The sequence below is a fragment of the Topomyia yanbarensis genome, chromosome 3 (genome assembly GCF_030247195.1).
Source record: "Topomyia yanbarensis strain Yona2022 chromosome 3, ASM3024719v1, whole genome shotgun sequence".
Classification (NCBI taxonomy): domain Eukaryota; kingdom Metazoa; phylum Arthropoda; class Insecta; order Diptera; family Culicidae; genus Topomyia; species Topomyia yanbarensis.
The window spans coordinates 5,295,208-5,315,726 of NC_080672.1; the positions used below are offsets into that span (position 1 = coordinate 5,295,208).

The window sequence follows — 20,519 nt, forward strand, 5'->3', positions numbered from 1 at the left end:
ACCAGTTCCAATACTTACCCCAGCAAGGATGAAGTTATATAAACAACGGCAATGTGCCCAGTGGATAGGGTAAACGTGTATATCCACATCCCAATCATAGTAAATATGTAAACGGCCAGCGTTGTTTCCCTGAGGATAAGAAAATATTTTTTAATATAATCCTGGTAGGTACATAGCACCAGAGAAAAACAGATAAATAGGTTTCACACTTAAAACATAAGCACAAACGAGATCAAGAGCAAAAATCACAACGATAAACGCAATAACGACGTACAACTTGACCCGAGTTGAATTTCGTGAATATAAACCTAATCTTCACACGGTGCACCAAGAAGTGCGAGAGAGAGGAAGCAAGACGTACATGGTGATAGTCATCGATACTCACTTAAATCGATGGGTCTTATCGAGAACCACACCGCATGCAACAGAGCCCAGCATTCCGGCAAAAACGATACAGACGCCAATACGACCGGCGTCCACTTCATGGCCCGGATAGTGGGTCAGGACGATCTGTGAAAGTGGAAAAGAAAAGAGTCAGATATATACAAGTACATAGTAGCCCCTCGGGTCGGCCCTTCGTAGTAGGCGTCGACGGGAAGCTTCTTTCTGGATGATTATATTTTCAATTTCCGTGAATTACATAGCAGTGCTTTCTTATCATTCCATCTAATTATAAAAGAATAATTTTCCCCAGTTTTACGATTTGCTCGTTTCTAGCGGAACCTGTTACGCCACCCAGCTTTAGATGTTGATAAAGGTCGAAGTTACTCGATCAGAAAATCATAACATAACGCTATTAAAATTATATACCCGTTTTTACTGTTTATTTTATCAGTTAGCTTGGTTTCCATTACACCGACTTGCTTAACATGAAAAATGATGTACTTTACGGTTGAATGTCAAACTTTGTTCCATATGAACGATGCAAGTGTGTTTCGTTGGTAGTAGGCGTCGACGGGAAGCTTCTGGACGAAAATATTTTATTTTTCCGTAGATTACATAGCAGTGTTCGTTCTTATCATTCCATCTAATCATAAATTAATCATTTTTTCCAGTTTCACGATGTACCCATTCCTGCTGGAATCTCGCTTAAGATTTTGATGAAGGCTGAAGCTATTAGTATTCAGTAGAAAAATCGGTTTTTTCTCCGTCGTAAATTTTCTCAGCTCTATTATACACACTTTACTAAATTTGCTTCAATTTAGTTATAGTTCATACTTCAATAAACATGATAAATTTACTAAAAGTCAAGCGAATTGAAAGTTGAAAGGTAGAGTCCACTTTGCTTTGAAATGTAAATTGAGGAACCGAGGGAGAGGAAAAAACGAAAGTCAATGTCATCGTGAAATCGAAACATCTTCAGCTAGACAGGAAATTTTAATATCAAAGGGAACAGAAGTAAACTGTGTTTAACTAAAATCGATGCAATTGCCCTTGATTGTGAGCATCGTGTTGTACATAACGTATAATTTAGTTGGCGCAAAGTTCTACTTCATCGATTTTGTTGGTTATTTTCGACAAATTGATGACTAAGAGAAATGATATGAAAACTGACAGACGGATAGGTATTCTAGTGTAAATCAGTTATAAACTTAGAATGGTAATTTGGAACTAAAATGCGTTATATGATCATAATCGAATGGACATATAACAATATTTTGCCTTCTGCTAACTAGCAATCGGGTGTGCCACCCGAGTCTAACAGCATAGTTGATAAGCAAACATAATTAGCCGTCATGCGCTGCCACTGACGCCAATTAATGTCATTTTCTTTAAAATATTTGTTGAATGTGTAACTTTTCAGAAAAAGATTAATTTTTTCGATTCATTGTATTAAAAATTAGCGCAATCTTTCAAAGTTGTGGTAGTAAGTTTGAAGATTACATGCTGATAAATTTTTACTCCGCCACCAAAAATAACTTTCTACTTACCTCATATAACAACATTTTCTTTTGGATGATTTTTCTAAGTTGTGGTAAGTAAATTACGATTGAACCGATAGATTGCACGTTTGCGTTATTGTATTAAATTTTGATTTGTGACAAAACATTTTTGTTTTTTTTTTTATCAATTAAATGCAATGCGCCTAATTGTTACTACCCCAGTATAGTATTGTGTGTGAACTGATAGAAAATAACTAACGATTGATATATAATGTCAAGTTAGTCGGCTTCTCTGGATCAGTTCACGACAAGTTTCGATATTGGCAACAGTAGTGGGTAGACCAGTTACACAGCAAAGGTCAGTCAGAGGCCAAGCAACAAAAGCTAAGGAGGAAAAACACAAAGTAGGAGAAAAACGTAATATATTTGTTTGGAAAAATTACACCGCCGATTATCTCTCCGTCGGCGTGGCTCGCGAAAACTGGGCATGGGTATCGGGAGAAATAGCACCGTCGAGGAACTCTCAGTGCTAGCTAGCAGATAAATATGAACGAGTTGCACTAAATTTGATAAGAACTCGATCAGAAACACATAACAAAAATATTTCAGAACTATATCTCGCATTGTTACTTGTTATAAATTTCTGTAACTAACGAGACCTAATTTATTACACAATATGTTACAAGAATTGTGTTCTGTTATAATCTTGTTATTTCATTCTGATCGGGACACCCTGCGAAGAATTTTGTAATGAGTGTAAATCATTCTAGCAGGCCCCTCCGGATCAGTTCGTGTTCCAACAGGCATAATGGACGTTAGGCATAATATACGTTAGGCATATTGGTCGTTTGGCATAATGGACGATTGGCATAATGGATGTTAGGCATAAATTATCATGTTGAAGTATCATTTACCTATAATAACTTTTTGGTGGTGACAGCATCGGGTGGTAAGAGCGAAAATGTTTGAAATGTTTTGTGATGTTGTAGAATTACTCTGGAAGCTGATAGAACTCGATCAACATTTTATTCTATTGTAAAAACCTCAAAAAAGCTTAACTCAAATAAAAGATGCAGAACGAATGCACATCGAATGAACTAATAAACAAATTGCACATCTTTAAAATAGACTAATACTCTTGTTTAAAATCGGCCTATTTTGTACTAAGGTATGAATAACGCACATCAGCCCCTTCATGCCCATGATTTTTGTAAACAACAGTTTGAAACTGCTAAAACTTTTGATTTAGGCAAAATTTTCTCAAAAAAACAAGTAAGACCAGTAACTGGTACTATTAGAACTTAGAACTGAAGCTATTTCTATTAGTCTGATATAACTGTGCTGGAGCAGTACTACCAGAGATATTTACAGTTAGCGTTGATAAATAAAATTTTGATATATCTTCATTATTTTCCATTATTGTTGAAAACTAATAAAATGCATCAATTTGGACCCTCTTCGACTATGTTTTCCTAGCATATAGAATATTGAAAATTTTCTAGAAGAATTGTGTTGAGAAGCGGAAGGTAAATATTAAGCAGCTTCCAGCACTGCGAAAGAAGCATCTTTCAAAGCGGGTTTTTCGTGTCAACTATATGAACACTACAAAAAGTTGGGCATGTAAGGGTTAACTTAGATTAATTTTTCATGCATGCACAATGAAATTGTCCAAGAAGAAAATATATAACCTTGACGAACAGCTCATGAAAGAAAGAATGATGCATTTTATTATTCATTCAACAAATATACGAATATTGCTGGTTCTATATTGATTGTCTCCCATATTGTTAAGCATAATGATTATATTCTTGAGGCCATCACGAATAGAACTGCGGAATCTCTTTGATATGAGAGAAAGTTTAATCCTGCACTGTGACGAGTTACCGAAACGAAAAAGGTATCATCGCAAACGTAGAATCCGTTGCCTAATGTTGATCCTGTACTTGACACTGCTTTTTTTAATATTTGGATGCAACTGTATTAGTAATAAATCTAAGAGGCTTGAAATGTGCTTATACCAAACTGTTCACTTAAATGAAGGGATATTTTCTTCATCTCGTCTACAGAAAAAATAGAAAAAAAACTACACATACAAGAGTTAAATATCTCGCATGGTATTTTTCATTTTGGAGTCTCACGCTAAAGTTATGCGAAGATATGGTATAGCAAAGCACTGAGAACTGACATACAAGTAAAGTTTTCAACTTGTGTAAGAAATAAAACTGTCGCTTTGAAATGACATCAGCGAGTAGCAACTTGCCACTGGTCGGCGCTTCGATCGGCCAACAATCGCTATACGGGACTTGTGTGCAAACTTGAATACAATGGTGACTCACGCATGCGAACCTGTATGCGATGGTGTTTTTCAACGTATTTTCATTTAAATGTTTACACAGGTTTTTCGGGAAAGTTTGTTCTAACTTATATGTCTGTTCTCTGTGTAGCAAAGCGTCCTTTTTTAATCTGAAAAAATAACCGAAATCTCTATAAAAACGAAAGCTTTATATTTTTGTGAATTATGCATATCGCCCATGATGCCTAACGTACATTATGCCTAACGTACTTATGCCTAACGTATTTATGCCAAACATCGCACCCGTTATTTCACAACAGCTTACATAAAATGCAACATGCAATTGATAATATAATATAATAATTAATTCGAGCACTTCATTGATTAAAGCATCCTGTTTTTGATAAGTAATAGTTCTGAGAAAAGTTTTGAAATCCTCGTAACAAAAATTTAATTGGATAGATAAAATAAATTATTGCTAATAGCATAAGCCATCCGCAAGAGAACGATATGAATATTCTTTCCCGAACTTTTGCAAGTTTGTATGAATTGAATAAAAGTAATTTCATTCGTCCTAAGCTCCATTCGAGCGACTGAAAATAATCGTCCGAAGTGTCGACTGTGTCGGCCAATCGACCACGCTTCGTTAAACCCCTTTAATTCTAATAGAAGGTAAATGGGAGAGAAATAGTAGGCCTTGGCTGGAAAAGTCGCTGATAGTTCACTCCATTTTCGCCGCAAGAATATTCATTAGGTGTAATTACTTTTTTAATTGAGTGGTTAATAGAATTGTGACGGAAGAAGGAGCATAGGAAGCAGTTGCAATAATCTGCAGTTATTTGATTGCACCGCGTCTTGTGCTTGGCAATCTCGGTCGTCTGTAGCAATCGTGAGAACGCAAATGATCGATTCAAGATTACTGGAGATATGTGTTTTTGTTTTTCATTTGTCAAATTTTATTGAAAATTCGGTCCTATGATTTTTGTTGGAATTCGGAGCAAGTTTTTTTAAATTGAGAATTCACAGTTTTTTGATCGGTTCGCGAGTGGTGATTAAATTATCGATATGGGGGTGCGGTATTGGAAGCCCTGTGAACGGTGGTAACATACCAAGCCATTTTTGCTACTGTGCCTCATGTGACTCATTAAAGAACGCAAAATTACCTAAAAAGGTAAGTGCATTTGTTTTATTTATTCGCCAATTGCATATATTTTAAACGATTTCCTAACTATTCAGTTTCGGAACTCATATTTGTCATCCTCGATCAGCTGTTTCCCCATACGCGAAAACGAAACTGCTAGTTTTTCGATCCCAAATTTCAACACACAGTAGGCGAGCTCTCGTCTGTGACAGGCCACTTTTTTTTCGCTCTCGGTTTTCCCCGTACGTTTTACTAACAGAAAAAAAGTATTTTCACATGCGGTAATATTGTTTTGTCAGCTAATCGTGGGCTGATCGTCGGTGATCCACTATACCTGGACAGTTTCGTTGTGTACCCCAGGGAATTACCGGAACAGTTCTTATAATTACTCACGGAAGAGGAAAGACCTGTAGGCAAGAAGTTTTGTAACGAAAAGCTGGGTTGCTTCGATTGACATTTTTGTGGCTTTGGTGTTTCCGTATCTGCTGCTGCTACACGCAGAAGAATCAGGCCTTTTTGAATCAACAAAACGTTTTGTTGAATCTAAAACGTGGCGAATGACTGTTTCAAACTGAAATGGGCGTTTTTCAAAAGCATGTATTTGGTTTAGTTCAACAAATACTTCTGTTTACATTTTAAATAGAAACATTGTTGAATTAAAATAAAATTTGTTAGATCTAACTGATCCCTTTGTTAAAAACCAACAGAATCTTTGTTTAATTTCAACTAAATTTGAGTTGTTGTCTCCTTTGGTTGATACAAAAGATTTGTTTTTGTTCCTTCAAACTTGTTTGTTCGGTTAAACTTAACATGATTTTGTTGTTTCAAACGAAATATTTGTTGAAACTACTGAAAATGAATTAATGAATTAGTTGGTAATTTCAACCAACATAGTCAGTTAAATACCCCTATTATTTCCATTTCCATTCTTGTCTTTACACTTATCCTTCACTGGCCCCTAGGCCCAAGAAAAATGCCTTCCACTGACAATGATTCATCTCAAGGTGAGATGGAAGTTGAAATAAAATCGACTCCTCGGCTCAAGATATATCCAGGATCCTCGATCGGGCCTTAAGTGATTGTCTTCTGGACCAAAAACAAAAAGTTTTTAAATCTATTGTAGATTTCTCGAGCACTGGCAGCGATATTCGGCCGTGAAGGAAATATCGAAAATTCGCTCTGATAAGCTTCCAATGGTGGTTAACAGTTTGAAACACGCAAATGATATTACTGGTTACGAGCTCTTTACAATGGAGTAGACAGTACAGGGTGCTGGATGTATCCTTTTTCAACATTGAACAACTCCCTCATTTTCAGCCGATTTTCACTAGTAAACAAGTTTTTTAGGATATTTTATGCCATTTATTATAAACCAGGTTTAGAATACAACGTCGATTGAATGACCACCCCCAATTGATACACAAAAAGCAGCTCTTTTGCGGGCATTTTGCATGACATTGGATAGCATTTCAGGCAGAATCGCTGCAATTTCAACTCGTATGTTAGCTTTGAGTTCATCAAGGTTTGCTAGAATAAATTTTACTTTTCAAGTAACCCCGCAGAAAAAAAAAGACTGGTACCGTTAAATCCGGAGAACGAGGAGGCCATTTCAAGTCACCCTTTTTTGAGACCACGGGTCCTGGGAATTCGCTCTAGATTGTAGCGGCTGCGGTGTGGTAAGGTGCCCTGTCCTGTTGAAAATAGAAGTTTTTAAGAGTTGCTGCAGACCCGTACTCCAAGAAATTCTTCACCAAATTACGGATTGTCTTGTTTGCAGGCGCCGAATGCCTGCCATGTTTTTTTACGATAAGCACGCGCAGTTTTCCCTTTTGAACGATCGTTTTTAATGTAAAGCGCTACGATTTCAGCGCGGTCGGTGTAAATCGACTCATAGCTAAAATGACACTAAACGGCTGGAAAATGGCAGATTTGTTCAGTGTTCAAATAGGATACATCCAGATGGCGTACTTTGTATATGTACCAGTAAATCGGGTGGAAATCTGCGGAGTAGTTTCCGATTCGAGTTTGAATTGCGCGGATCTGCTGACACATGGGGTCGGTTGTTTTAATATTCCCATGCTTCAGCCAGTGAAGATACTGGAGTGCAAACGTTTGCATTCAGCATCAGTCGCAGCAGATGCCAACTCAGACTCCTATCGAGTGACCTTTGCAGGGTGTGCTCTACTCAACTACTTCCTCTTTGGCAAGGTTCGTTTACTTGTACGCCTTTTTGTGCCGCGGTCATGAACTGTACTAATTGCAAAAAACTGGGAAACCGCCTCCAATTGTAGTAATAAGGTTCGTTGTGGGAAATGCGGTGGGAATCATATGGATGATTCCTTTGGAAGGGATGTTGTAAAGTGTCCACACGATCTCCTGACATGTCTGCGTACAAACAGCGCGAGGAGAAACTGAAGTGTTCCCTTCGGGGAAGCTCTAAGCGATCTTTTGCAGAAATGCTAAAGATAGCTGCGCCACTGGCTTCTACGAACATACTAAATTGTCTAGTGACGAATGCGGCTCTGATGACCCCAACATCTTTTTCTGTATTTAGAAGCAATAGAAAAAGGAGGAACATTTTTCTCCTAAGCTTCGTTTTACAGGCTAGAAGATGTCTCTTCAAGATCCTCCACAAATAACTGCTCGAGGAAGTCTGGTGCAAAACCAAAGCAAGTAGCTTCTGGTCTCAGAAACCTAAGCTCAGAAAATGAGTTCCCAGCACTTCCTGGGACATCAAAAACCCCAAATGTTCCCATATTTCAGCTGGAGAAATAAACCAGCGCTGGTCTAATAAAATTATCTGACATTTTGGGCCGTATTTTTGCAGCTTTCAATGTTTCTGACCCTCTCAAAAGCATCCTAATAAGCTTTCTCCCGCAGTAAAAATCTAGAGCAAAATTTAGAATAGGACGTAAGTAACAATCAGAGATTCTTTTTAGGGTCTTTCTCTTCTGTTCATTACTCGTCCATTTCAACATTTATTACTCTACTTTTAATAATATTCTAGTAAAAACCGTCGGCTTTCGATATGTACTGGAAAATTAGTGCAAAGTGTTGTAATGACGTCGTAATAAACGAAAGAGAAAGTAAACAAAGAGAGGCTCTCAATGTTACTTACGTTCTATTGAAAATTTTCTCTAGAAAGCCACGAATTTGATCACTGTACTACAATGGAATTGCAGAAGCATTATCCCGAAAATCAATTCTTTTAAAATATTACTAAATAACTTCAGGAATCAGTAGCGACTGACTCAAATGGCACGTTTGACCAGAATACTCACATCCGGAAAAAACGTCTTTGTTTGAACGCAAGTTGGCAAGCTACTGGTTGGCATGTTCGGATGCAGCTCAAGAGTGAATTTTGTGATTTTTCCAACTTATCGGCAGTGGTAAAACTGGTTCTGGACCAACGAAGTCAGTCGCAGGGCTCGCTCTAACCAATTCGTCTGCCCATTCTTTTCTAGTAATACCTGAATGTCCGGCTACCCAGTGAAGATAGATAGCATTTGAAATGCGAAGTTCTTCTAAGTGCTTTAAAGGCAACCTAACTGTCAGAGCAAAAATAGATTCTTTCACCACTAATTCCCACCTTAAGTACCGATTGTACGCCACACAGAGTCGTGAAAATTTCTACTTGAAATACGGTACAGTATCTGCCAAGAGAATGAGACTGGTTTAATCTCATTTCACGACACTAGACACCAGCACTGGCTCGGCCCTCCAATAAAGAACGTAAAGGCTTGTTGCATCATATCAAAAAGTGTGCTAATCCAAATACCGGTTATCAGTATATGATAATCATCGGCGAAAGTATATGTCGATAAGCCATGCTTATTAGGTTTCCTTAAAAAGCCATTGGCAACAAGGTTCCATAGAAGTGATGACAGCACATCACCTTGAGAGCATCCGCAAACACTCAGTTTCCTTATCTCTACTTGTCTTAACGGTGAGCACAGATGTCGGTTGCTAAGCATTGCGTGAATGCAGTTCGTGATATATGAGGGTACACCATGACCTCGTGCTGCTTCCAAAATGGGTTCGAAAGACACGTTTTCAATAGTACCTTCAATATGAAGAAAAACTCCTAAATTTGATTGCTTATGTGAAAAAAATTTGTTGTTGTAGACAACTTTGTGTAACAAGGTGGTAGTAGACTTCTCTTGCTGATATGCATGTTGCATTGCATGCAGCAGGTGCTTGCCAAAGCCAACATCCAGAGTGTAGCAGCCATCTTTGCGAATGAATTTTACAGTTATTTCCCGCCATGCTAATGGAATGTATCCTGTTGCAAGATTACAAGTAAGAATCTTTTTCAAAATATGCTTGAAGTGTTCATGTCCTCTTTGTAGTAGAACTGGAATGATTCCATAATATCCCGGAGATTTATACGGAGCAAAACTTTTAATCGCCCATTTGGTCGATTCGGTCGTGCTACGAGCAAATTCCCAAGGATTAGAACTACCTGAAACGAACTCAGGGGCAGTTATCAGTGATGGCTTCGTACAGCCTGGGAAGTGTGTGCCAAAAAGACAGTTGAGTTCTATATCTTCGCCAGACGAGTAGTCACCATTAGTAGTTCTAATCGAACTGACTAACTTTTTTAATCTGCTAGTCTCATTGAGACTTGAGACATTTGTGCAGAGGCTTTTCCAACCACTTTACTCAGAGGATCGAAGAGAATTTCTGTATGCTTTGCGAGCCAACTTAAAGGCCTCCGACCCGTCCCTGCGTCTGCGATTCCAAGCTCTTCTACATAAATTTTTGAGTCGAACAACTTCGGTATTGCTCCAAGAAGATCCTCTAGAAGCACGCATAACTTGAAACGTACAAGCCTCTTGGTATGCTGCTACTATGAGTGAGTTAAAGGCCTCCGACCCGTCCCTGCGTCTGCGATTCCAAGCTCTTCTACATAAATTTTTGAGTCGAACAACTTCGGTATTGCTCCAAGAAGATCCTCTAGAAGCACGCATTACTTGAAACGTACAAGCCTCTTGGTATGCTGCTACTATGAGTGAGTTTCCACGACACCATCCAAGTCACGCGGAGATTCAATCGTCGGAAGATACCCCTGAAACCTAATCGTCAAACCCTCATCGTAGAGGTCCCAGTTAGATATTGAATTACGATATGTGACGATATCTAGCGAGACGTTTAAATGATTAAAAACGATGTACTTATGATCAGATGACGACGGCTCGAGCTCGTTTGGTCCTAGCCAGTTTGCCAACTCATGCGTAATACTGTCAGAGAAGAGAGTTACATCTAACACCTCTTCTCTGCCAGCTCGTGCAAATGTTAGGCGATTTCCTACATTAAGTATGTGCAGATTTGTACTGCTTAAGGCTACCATCATTTCAATGCCTTTGAAATCGATATCTGGCGCTGCCCCAAATTATGTGGTGGGTATTTGCATCACGGCCGATTATGAGGGTCATTTCTGCAACAGTATGACACAACCCTTTTGAAATCATCCGAAGGTGATGGTTCATTATTCGGCAAATATGCCGCACAATAGACGTATTTCTTGATTATGTTATCAAGTCAATTCAAGTATGCCTGTGACGATAGGTAATAGGTAATGTTTGATAAAAAAATCTTTTGCTTATATTTTTAGTAATGGCTACGTGAAGAACCCCTGCAAGGGTGGCTGGGAAGGACTGTGAGTTAAGTTAGTCGGAATATACGAACCAGTTAACGAGTCGGCAAGTCAGTTATACCGCGAAGGTTGGAGAACGATTAAGAAACAGTAACTATTGAGAAAAGTTCAAACGATTGAACAAAAAGAAGAAGTGCATTCACTGGAATATGAGGATATAGAGAAACAATAGGCTTACTACAAAGTACTGCAGAATCCGGCACTACCACACGCCATTAGACAATGGTGTCTTGAAGATTACCTCCCGGTAAAAATATATACACTGCCCTAATTTGTCGGTTTGTATGGAGAAATCGACCTCATGGTCTCGAAAGAATTATTCAATACTTGAGCGACGTCTACACCTTTCTTTTATAAGAAACGTTAAGTACATATCTGAAATTAAAGCTTTTTTCCGAAAATCTTGTGTCGGGCATATTTCAATTGGTTCATCTGAGTTAATTATAATATAAGATTTAAGTCTCCGTACGTAGAGAAAGCTCTCAAAAGTTGATGTTCTTTCAACATCTTTTTAAGAAGCCTTCAAAAGATTTATAAAAATTTCGCCTTTTGTGAACTTAATTCTTAATTAAAAGACTCCTCAATCTCAAAACAGTTTCAAAATAGTATCCTTAGCTATTCTCTTTACATTCATGTTAATACAGAATATTTCACAGATCTGAAACAACTGAAAACAACTCTCTAATCATAATAGTTACCTGTAACTAGTAGAAAGTTAAATTCGATTCCCTACTTTCCGAAACAATATATGTAATGCTATAGAGTTCCATTCGTTGAGTTTGAAGTCCTATATCCCTTCGAACTGGCTGTGCTCTTTTCGCAACCACATGTCGGATTCGAGCTGCCTTCTATTTATTCGGTCTTCTAATGAGAGCAAAACCTTTTCCATCAAACCAATTTATAAAGCATGAAATTAGGAACGATGGAAATTCTCTGAAATCCTGACTCGATGATGCGTTTATAATTTATTGAGTTACTCACCTGGTTGAGAAGGGTTGAGATGGCATAGAACACACCCACGTTCATCCCGTACGATATGAGCAGGAGCACGTAATTTCGGTTCAGTATCAACCGCTTGATGGAGTGCAAAAACGGTGACGATTCCAGTGGATTGGTTGTTTTGGTTGCTTCCTGAGCCGCTGACGGGGGTGTCGGTGGAGCCGCTTTGAAAACTGTGTCAGAAGAAAAATTGAATTTAAAATCGATAAGTTACTCTAAGCTGTTGATCATATAGCCTTGCGATAAGCTACTTAGTGCAGATTGGAAAATATACTTACACACTAGTACTAGGATAACGAGAAGACTGGTGAATCCAGCCACCAGATAGAACATCAGCTTTAAGTCGTCACCTACCAGATTTAGGTCATCGTGGTTCTCGACTAGTATCGGAGGCAGCAGAAAACCGGCAGCAATACCAAGCTGTGAAGTGAAATGAAAATATTATTTAAACTTGCACATAATTTAAATACCGTATAAAGAATCATTGAAAAGTTTTACGTAATTAATCTGAAATTCAAGCTATTATGTAGAAACCTTTTTGAAGTCGATTATATGGATAGCCCACAGTATGTATGTCAGAGAAACCAAATTTTCATTTGAGTAAAAGTCAATAAATTATGCACCAATTGCCGTTCACATGATACGCGCTATTAAATAGCTATCTTTGAATACGCTGGCGGCGAGGATCGTTGTTTAAATAACCAGAACCAGCCGGTGGAATGAAAAGTTACAGAAAATACCATGCCATGTGTGAAGTGCCACTAAAACGAGCCTTTTTTTCAATTAAAATTTTCTACGTACTCCCTCTGCATATGTAGTTGACATCATCCACTGGCAAAGGGATCTGTCGGACATTAATTATTCCAGGGTCACATTTTTTCTGCAGTCTACTCCCATTCAGCTTTTTGAGTGAAACTAAATTTATGGGATAATACAGTAGGCGAAGGCTTACACAGCGGGAAATAGCAGCTGACACATCGCATGCTTTCAGTCAGTGGTTGCAATTAAGTTCTACAATATATTTTCCATGGCCATCCGAGACCGCACAGTATAAATTGTTTCGAAGAAGGGAATTGTTGGCAGTCAAAATGGTGGACTGTATGAACAGATCACAGACTGTGGTTGGTCGAGACTGCGAGTTGGAAGAGTGTCAAATATTTGCCAAAATATTTAAATTGATTAGTTGGACAATCATTCTATAAACGTATAGTAATAAATCGATTCAAGTGACTCATACTATTTAAGTAGGATTGTACTTGAATAAATGCAACCTCATTACTGTCCATATTGAAATCAGTGAAAAGGAGCTTCAGTTTTATTTATTTGTGACTGCGTTTCCAAACAAATCACTGAACGAGTAGTCAAGTATTTTCATAATCAATCTGCTTGCAAACAATCTTTATCGTTATCAATACCTACTTTGTCCAATTATTTTTTTTTTTAATTTTAGGGTAATGGGGCCATTTTCATCCTATTTTGCAACTGTCCCCACTATTTTTCGAACAATTTCTAATTGAAGCGATATTCTCAATATTCTTTCACACAATAAAGGATCAATGTACTATTTCATACGCCTCTATAAAACACATAATTAAAACATCACGCAACATTCAGCAAAAATGAAAAAATCTATTCCGTTCACATGAATTCAATTCAATCATTTTTTCACCCTATCGAGTAAATATAATGAATTATGCCAAATGCTGCAACTTTACCAAAACTACATGATAATTATGGCAGAATCAATTAAGTACATTAACTGTTACTCTAGTCCTTGGCTAACTTTTCAAGTTACAACAATGTTAATCGCTGCAATTTGTTTGACTGCGCTTGGTTCAATCCTACTCTTGACCGCTGCAATGGTAGCAAAAAATCGCTCCAGAACTTACTGATCCGCTTATAAAAGTCACGCTTAGTTCCTGCTAGATTTTTTTTCCAAACCATATCATCACCATTTTCACATGGACCTTTTACTTCTATTCGGACAGCGATTACAGTTTGAATTATAATTGTGGTTGTGGGAAAGGGAGGATTAACATGGGTTGGATTTGGGAATTCAGTATGAGAAATATTTGAAGATATTTTATTTTTTTCTTTAAATTCAAATTTTTAATAAACATTTAGATTCTTGCATTTGTCAATGTGAACCCATGGAAAGAGAAATTTTAATTTTGACCGCCTCGTTTTCCACCGTATACATACGTGGAAGTACAATGATATCAATGTAGATCAGTGAGATCAGTAGACTTGGTAAGAATGTACAAACTATCATGCGTTCACACTGTTGTACAATAACAAGGGAACGCACAACTGATTGTCTATTATCCTGTTTCGACAGAGCCCACAACAGATTCTTCTTTCAAGTGCAAGACTAGTACAAAGATACTATTGACTCAATAAATCTTTCCTGTTCGAAACTCTTATATAAAACGACTAGCTTGAAACACCAACCCTTTCCTCTTTCTACCAGTGCTGTAGTTGCGGTTAGTCACGGTTAGTCGGCGACTAACCAGCTCCTGGAACCGAAAAAAATATTTTTTGAGCCAAAAAAAAAAATTCCGTTGGCCTTATCATTCTGGAAGGCAAATTTAATGATCCCAGCTAATTGGAATTTTGTGAATCTATGCAAACTCGTAGGGTATTGTCAAACTCCCTGCCGCGCTAGTATGATATTTTCATAACTCACATGGCGATCCCAGACTGTATGGGGCACTGGTATGATATGCTCATAGGATACTCTCAGATACTTGAAAGCACTAGTATGATATTCCCACACCGCGCAGAGCGTTTCAACATTAGTTTGATACTTACAAATCACGCAAGGCGCTCTCAGATTCTCTCGGACGATAGTCTGATGTTCCCATCGCTTGCAGGGCGCTTCCACACTCTCTGGGGCGCCAATATGATATTTGCAAAACTCATAGGACGCTAGTATGATATTCCGATAGCTCGCAGGGTGCTCTCAGACTCGCAGGGGCACTAGTTTGTCATTTTCAAAGCTCTCAGGGCGCTCTCAAGCTCTTCAGGGTGCTAGTATGATATTCACAAAACTCTCTAATATGTTATCTTAATTTGCCGGACGCTTACAAATTCTCTGGGGCGCTAGTCTAATATTCTCATAGATTGCAGGGCGCTCTTAGATTCTCTCGAGCGCTTTTACGATATTCACATAATTCGCAGGGCGCTCTCAAACTTGCTAGGGCGCTAGTCTAATATTCTCATAGTTCGTAGGGCGCTCTAAGATTCTCTGGAGCGCTAGTATAATATTACCATAGCTCGGAGAGCGCTTCCGCACTCGCTGGGGTGCTTTTCACAGCTCACAGGGCGTTAATATGACTCTATGATATTCGCAGGGTGCTCTCAGACTCGCAAGGGCACTAGTTTGTCATTTTCAAAGCTCGCAGGGCGCTCCGAGACCCTATGGGGTGCTATTGTGATAACCACATAGCTCGGAGAGCGCTTCCACACTCGCTGGGGTGCTATTACGATATTCTCATAGCTCGCTGGACACTCTCAGTCTCTCCAGGGCGCTAGTATGACTCTATGGGGCGCAAGTATGGTATTCACATAGCTCGCAGGTTCTCTAGAGCGCCAGCATAACATTCCCATAGCACGCTGGGCGCTCTCAAACTCTCTAGGATATTATGAAACTCTCATCGTCCGCAGGGCGCTCTCAGATTCTTATTTTTCGGACTCTCTGGGGCGCTACATGATACTCGGAGAGCGCATCCTTGGTCGCTGGGGCGCTAGTATAATATTCTCATAGCTCGCAGATCGATTTCAAGCTTTCTAGGGCGCTAATATGATTATAGGGCGCTAATAAAATATTAACATAGCTCGCGAGGCGCTCTCAGATTCACTCGAGCGCCAACATGATATTCCCATAGCTTGCAGGACGCTCTCGAGCTCTCTTGGGCGCTAGTTCGATGTTCTCTTAGTTTGCAGGGCGCTCACGAATTTTCTGGAGCGCTAGCATAAACACTCTCAAACTCACTAGGGTGCTAGTTCGATATTCTCATAGCTCTCTAGGGCGCTAGTATAACTGTATGGGGAGCTAGTATGGTATTCCCATAGCTCGCAGGGCGCTCTCAGATTCTCTCGAGCGTCAGTATGATATTCCAATAGCTCGCAGGGCGCGCCCAAACTCTTCAGGCGGTAGTTCGATATTTTCATAGTTCGCAGGGCGCTCACAGCGTCTTTGGGGCGTTAGTCTAATATTCCTATAGTTCGCAGTGCGCTCTCGGATTCTCTGGGGCGCCAGTACGATATTCCCATAGCTCGCATGGCACTCCAAAACTTACTAGGGCGCTAGTTTAATATTCTCATAGCTCCAGGCCGATTTCAAACTCTCTAGGGCGTTAGTATGGCTCTATTGGGCGCTAGTATGATATTCCCATTGCTCGCAGGGCGCTCTCAGATTCTCTCTGGCGCAAACATTTTGTTCCCATAGCTCGTAGGGTAATCTCAAACTCTTGAGAGCGCTAGTCTGATATTATCATTGTTCGCTGGGCGCTTTCGGACTCTCTAAAATGCCAGTATGATATTCCCATAGCTCGGAGAGCGCTTTGACACTCGCTGACGCGCTAGTATTCTTATAGCTCGCAGGGCGCTAGTATGGCTATATGGGGTGCTAGAATGATATTCACATATCTCGCAGCCAGCATATCATGGCGCTCTCAGATTCTCTCGAGCGCCAGCATGATATTCCCATAGCTCGTAGGGCACTCTCGAACTCACTAAGGGCTAGTTTGATATTTTCGTTGTTCGTAGGGTGCTTTTCAGACTCTCTGGGCTGCTCGTATGATATTCCCATAGCTCGGAGAGCGCTTCCATGCTCGTAAGGGCGCTAGTATACTATTCTCATAGCTCGCAAATCGATTTTAAGCTCTCTAGGACGCTAGTATGACTATGGGGCGCTAGTATGATATTCGCATAGCGCGCGAGGCGCTCTCAGATTCTCTCGAGCGCCAGCATGATATTCCAATAGCTCGCAGGGTGCTCTCAAACTCTGTAGGGTAGTCTGATATTCTCATAGTTTGCAGGGCGCTCTCAGATTCTCTGGGGCGCCAGTGTGATATTCCCATAGCTCGCCGGGTACTTTAAAACTCACATTGGCGCTAGTCTGATATTTTCATTGCCCGCAGTACGCTCCGAGACCCTATGGGGTGCTATTGTGATATCCACATAGCTTGGAGAGCGCTTCCACGCTGAGGTGTTATAATGATATTCTCATAGCTCGCTGGACGCTATCAGGCTATCTAGGGCGCTAGTATGACTCTATAGGGCGCAAGTATGATATTCACATAGCTCGTAGGGCGCTCTTTGATTCTCTCGAGCGCCAGCATAACATTCGCATAGCACGCTGGGCGCTCTCGAACTCTCTAGATTAGCTTTATATTCTCAGCGCTCGCATGGCGCTCTCAGATTCTCTCTGGCGCCAGTATAATATTTCCATAGCTCGCAGGGCGCTCCCAAACTCGCTAGGACGCTAATCTGACATTCCCATAGTTCGTAGGGTGCTCTCAGATTCTCTGGGGTACCAGTATCATATTCCCATAGTTCGAAGAGTGGTTCCATGCTCGCTAGGGCCTCAGTGTGATACGTAGTATCATAGCTCACAGGGCGCTCTCAAGCTCTTCAGGGTGCTAGGATGATATTCACAAAACTCTCTATGTTACTAGTCTGATGTTATCTTAATTTGCCGGGCGCTTACAAATTCTCTGGGGCGCTAGTCTAATATTCTCATAGATTGCAGGGCGCTCTTAGATTCTCTCGAGCGCTTTTACGATATTCACATAATTCGCAGGACGCTCTCAAACTCGCTATTCTAATATTCTCATAGTTCGTAGGGCGCTCTAAGATTCTCTGGAGCGCTAGTATAATATTACCATAGCTCGGAGAGCGCTTCCGCACTCGATGGGGTGCTTTTCATAGCTCACAGGGCGCTAATATGACTCTATGGGGCGCCAGTATGATATTCACATTGCTCGCAGGGCGCTCTCAGAGTATCTCGGGCATCGCATAGGTTGCAGGGCTGTCTTAAACGCCCTAGGGCGCAAGTCCGATATTCTCATAGTTCGCACGGCGCTCCGAGACTCTAAGATTTTCTAGAGTGCTAGTATGATATTCCCATAGCTCGGAGAGCGCTTCCGCACTCGCTGTGGTGCTTCTCATAGCTCACAGGGTGCTCAAAGCTCCCTATGGTGCTAATATGACCCTATGAGGCGCCAGCATGATATTCACATTGCTCGCAGGGCGCTCTCAGTCTCTCGGGCACCAGTTTAATATTCGCATAGGTCGCAGGGCTCTCTTTAACTGCCTAGAGCGCAAGTCCGATATTCTCATAGTTCGCACGGCGCTCCGAGACTCTATGGGGCGCTAGTATGATATTCACATATCTCGCTGGGCGCTCTTCGATTCTCTGGGACACTAGTATGATATTCCCATAGCTCGCAGGGCGCATTCAAACTCTCTAGGTTACTAGTCTGATGTTCTCTTAGTTTACTGGGCACTTACAAATTCTCTGGGGCGCTAGTTTAATATTCTCATGGATTGCAGGGTGGTCTTAGATTCTCTCGAGTGCTTTTACCATTTTCACATAGTTCGCAGGGCGCTCTTAAACTCGCTAGGGCGCTAGTCTAATATTCTCATAGTTCGTAGGGCGCTGTAAGATTCTCTGGAGTACTAGTCTGATATTCCCATAGCTCGGAGAGCGCTTCCGCACTCGCTGGGGTGCTTCTCATAGCTCACAGCGACTATATGGGACGCCAGCATGATATTCATATTGCTCGCAGGGCGCTCTCAGAGCCTCTCGGGCACTAGTTTGATATTCGCATAGGTCGCAGGGCTCTCTTAAACTACCTAGGGCGCAAGTCCGATATTCTCATAGTTCGCACGGCACTCCGAGACTGTATTGGGCGCTAGTATGAATTTCCCATATATTGCAGAGCACTTCCACACTTGCTGGAGAGGTAGTATGATATTCCCATGGCTCGTCTGGCAATTAGATAGGTGGGCAATAAACTTTCCAAAATTACAAGGCGCTTTCAACCGGTTTCAGTATCGTTGGGGCGCATATAAATGAGTATTTAAGCTTATGAGGCGGTAATAATCTATCCTAAGTTGCAGGGCGTTTTCAGGCTCTATGGGTCAGTAGTATGAGTATGTTGAGCTAACGGGTAGGTAGTATGCTCATGGGGCGTTATGCGAATAGTCTATCCTAACTTGCCGGGCGCTTTCAGATTTTCTGGGGCGCATATACTGTATCTCTTTGGGGCGTTGGTATGAGTATTTGAGCTCATGAGATGGTAGTGGATAGTCTATCCTAACTCGTAGGGCGCTTCTAAGCTCTCTGAGGTGCATATGGCGTATTTCTGTGGTATATTTTCTAGCTCAGGAGCAATAAAAAATCAAACTGATTAAAAAGAATTCTTTTTAGGTGCTTTTATGGTGTTCATAGTGAATAGTTTGAATGTTTGTGGGGGCAGTAGATGATACGCCAGCCAAACACGCAGGGTACAAATAAACTGATTCGACCATCATGTAGGTTTGTCGTGCACTTTTATAAACATACTATAAATGCTTTTAAAATTTAATCATTGGCTTGCGTGTAACACCCGTTTTTTGTGCGAATTTTAATACTGTACTGACGAATGAAGCCATCATATTGATAACAATTTTAATGCAATCCATTTTTTGCATGCCGAGGTATTAATAAAATTTACTTGAACCTTTATTATGTGATTAATAAAGACCATGTCTTAGCCCCTCCACTAAATCGCTCAAAAAGCTTTGATTTTTTTTGTTAATTGTAGAAGATCATGTCTCTTAAGGCACGCATCTGCTCTCATTGCATAATCACTGATACACTGATTTCAAAATATCCCTTTTTCAAAACAACTTTAATGATGAATACAATAATTACTCATCTGTCAAACGTTCTATCATATCATTTATGTGTTGTATACCATGTTTAAAATATATGTATTAATAATATTCTTTAACCCTCAGAAAGGCAAGTGGTCTCAGAGGCACGGCTGGTTACAATAATTATCCTCTAATTTGAATAAACTTGTAATTATGAACAGAAATGATGGAGCTTTTTCGGGCTTTCAATTCTCTCACTGATAGAAAGCCAAAAAAGACTTAATATCAGCGGGTCTTAGGAGCAATGCTTGTTGAAGCCACGATTTTAGCTTGCCTTTTTGAGGATTAAGACTGTCCAAAGAAAAAATAGACTGCACAATGATGCGTGGGCGGCACTTGAAAACTTAATTTGCTGTAATGAACACATAAAAAAGGAGAGATGCACAGTAAACTGGCTTGAGCTATTTTAGCTTTAAAAAAAATCGCGATATGAAAAAACGAGAGAAAACATAGATTTGAACTCACGTCCTTTAAGTTGATTTGCTATAACGTTACTAAATAAACTATATATACATTTCGAAATCGACACAATATAGCCCATCAAGTAAGGTATGAAAGTATTTTATCATTCATTCATTTCAGGTGTTCGGCAAGGGAGAGCTGAATAGTAACAGCAACTAA

General features: G+C 40.1%; 1 protein-coding gene across 1 annotated transcript in view; it reads right to left on the bottom strand.

Annotated features, from left to right (window-relative positions):
* Positions 1-20,519, bottom strand: part of LOC131692908 (heme transporter FLVCR2) — a 174,902-nt gene that overhangs the window by 15,334 nt on the left and 139,049 nt on the right. The window contains exons 6-9 of the mRNA XM_058980295.1: positions 12,251-12,392; positions 11,955-12,145; positions 386-510; positions 19-129 (exon numbers count right to left, since the gene is read on the bottom strand). Of these exons, the coding sequence (XP_058836278.1) occupies positions 19-129; positions 386-510; positions 11,955-12,145; positions 12,251-12,392 (569 nt within the window). The remainder of the gene's footprint in view (positions 1-18; positions 130-385; positions 511-11,954; positions 12,146-12,250; positions 12,393-20,519) is intronic.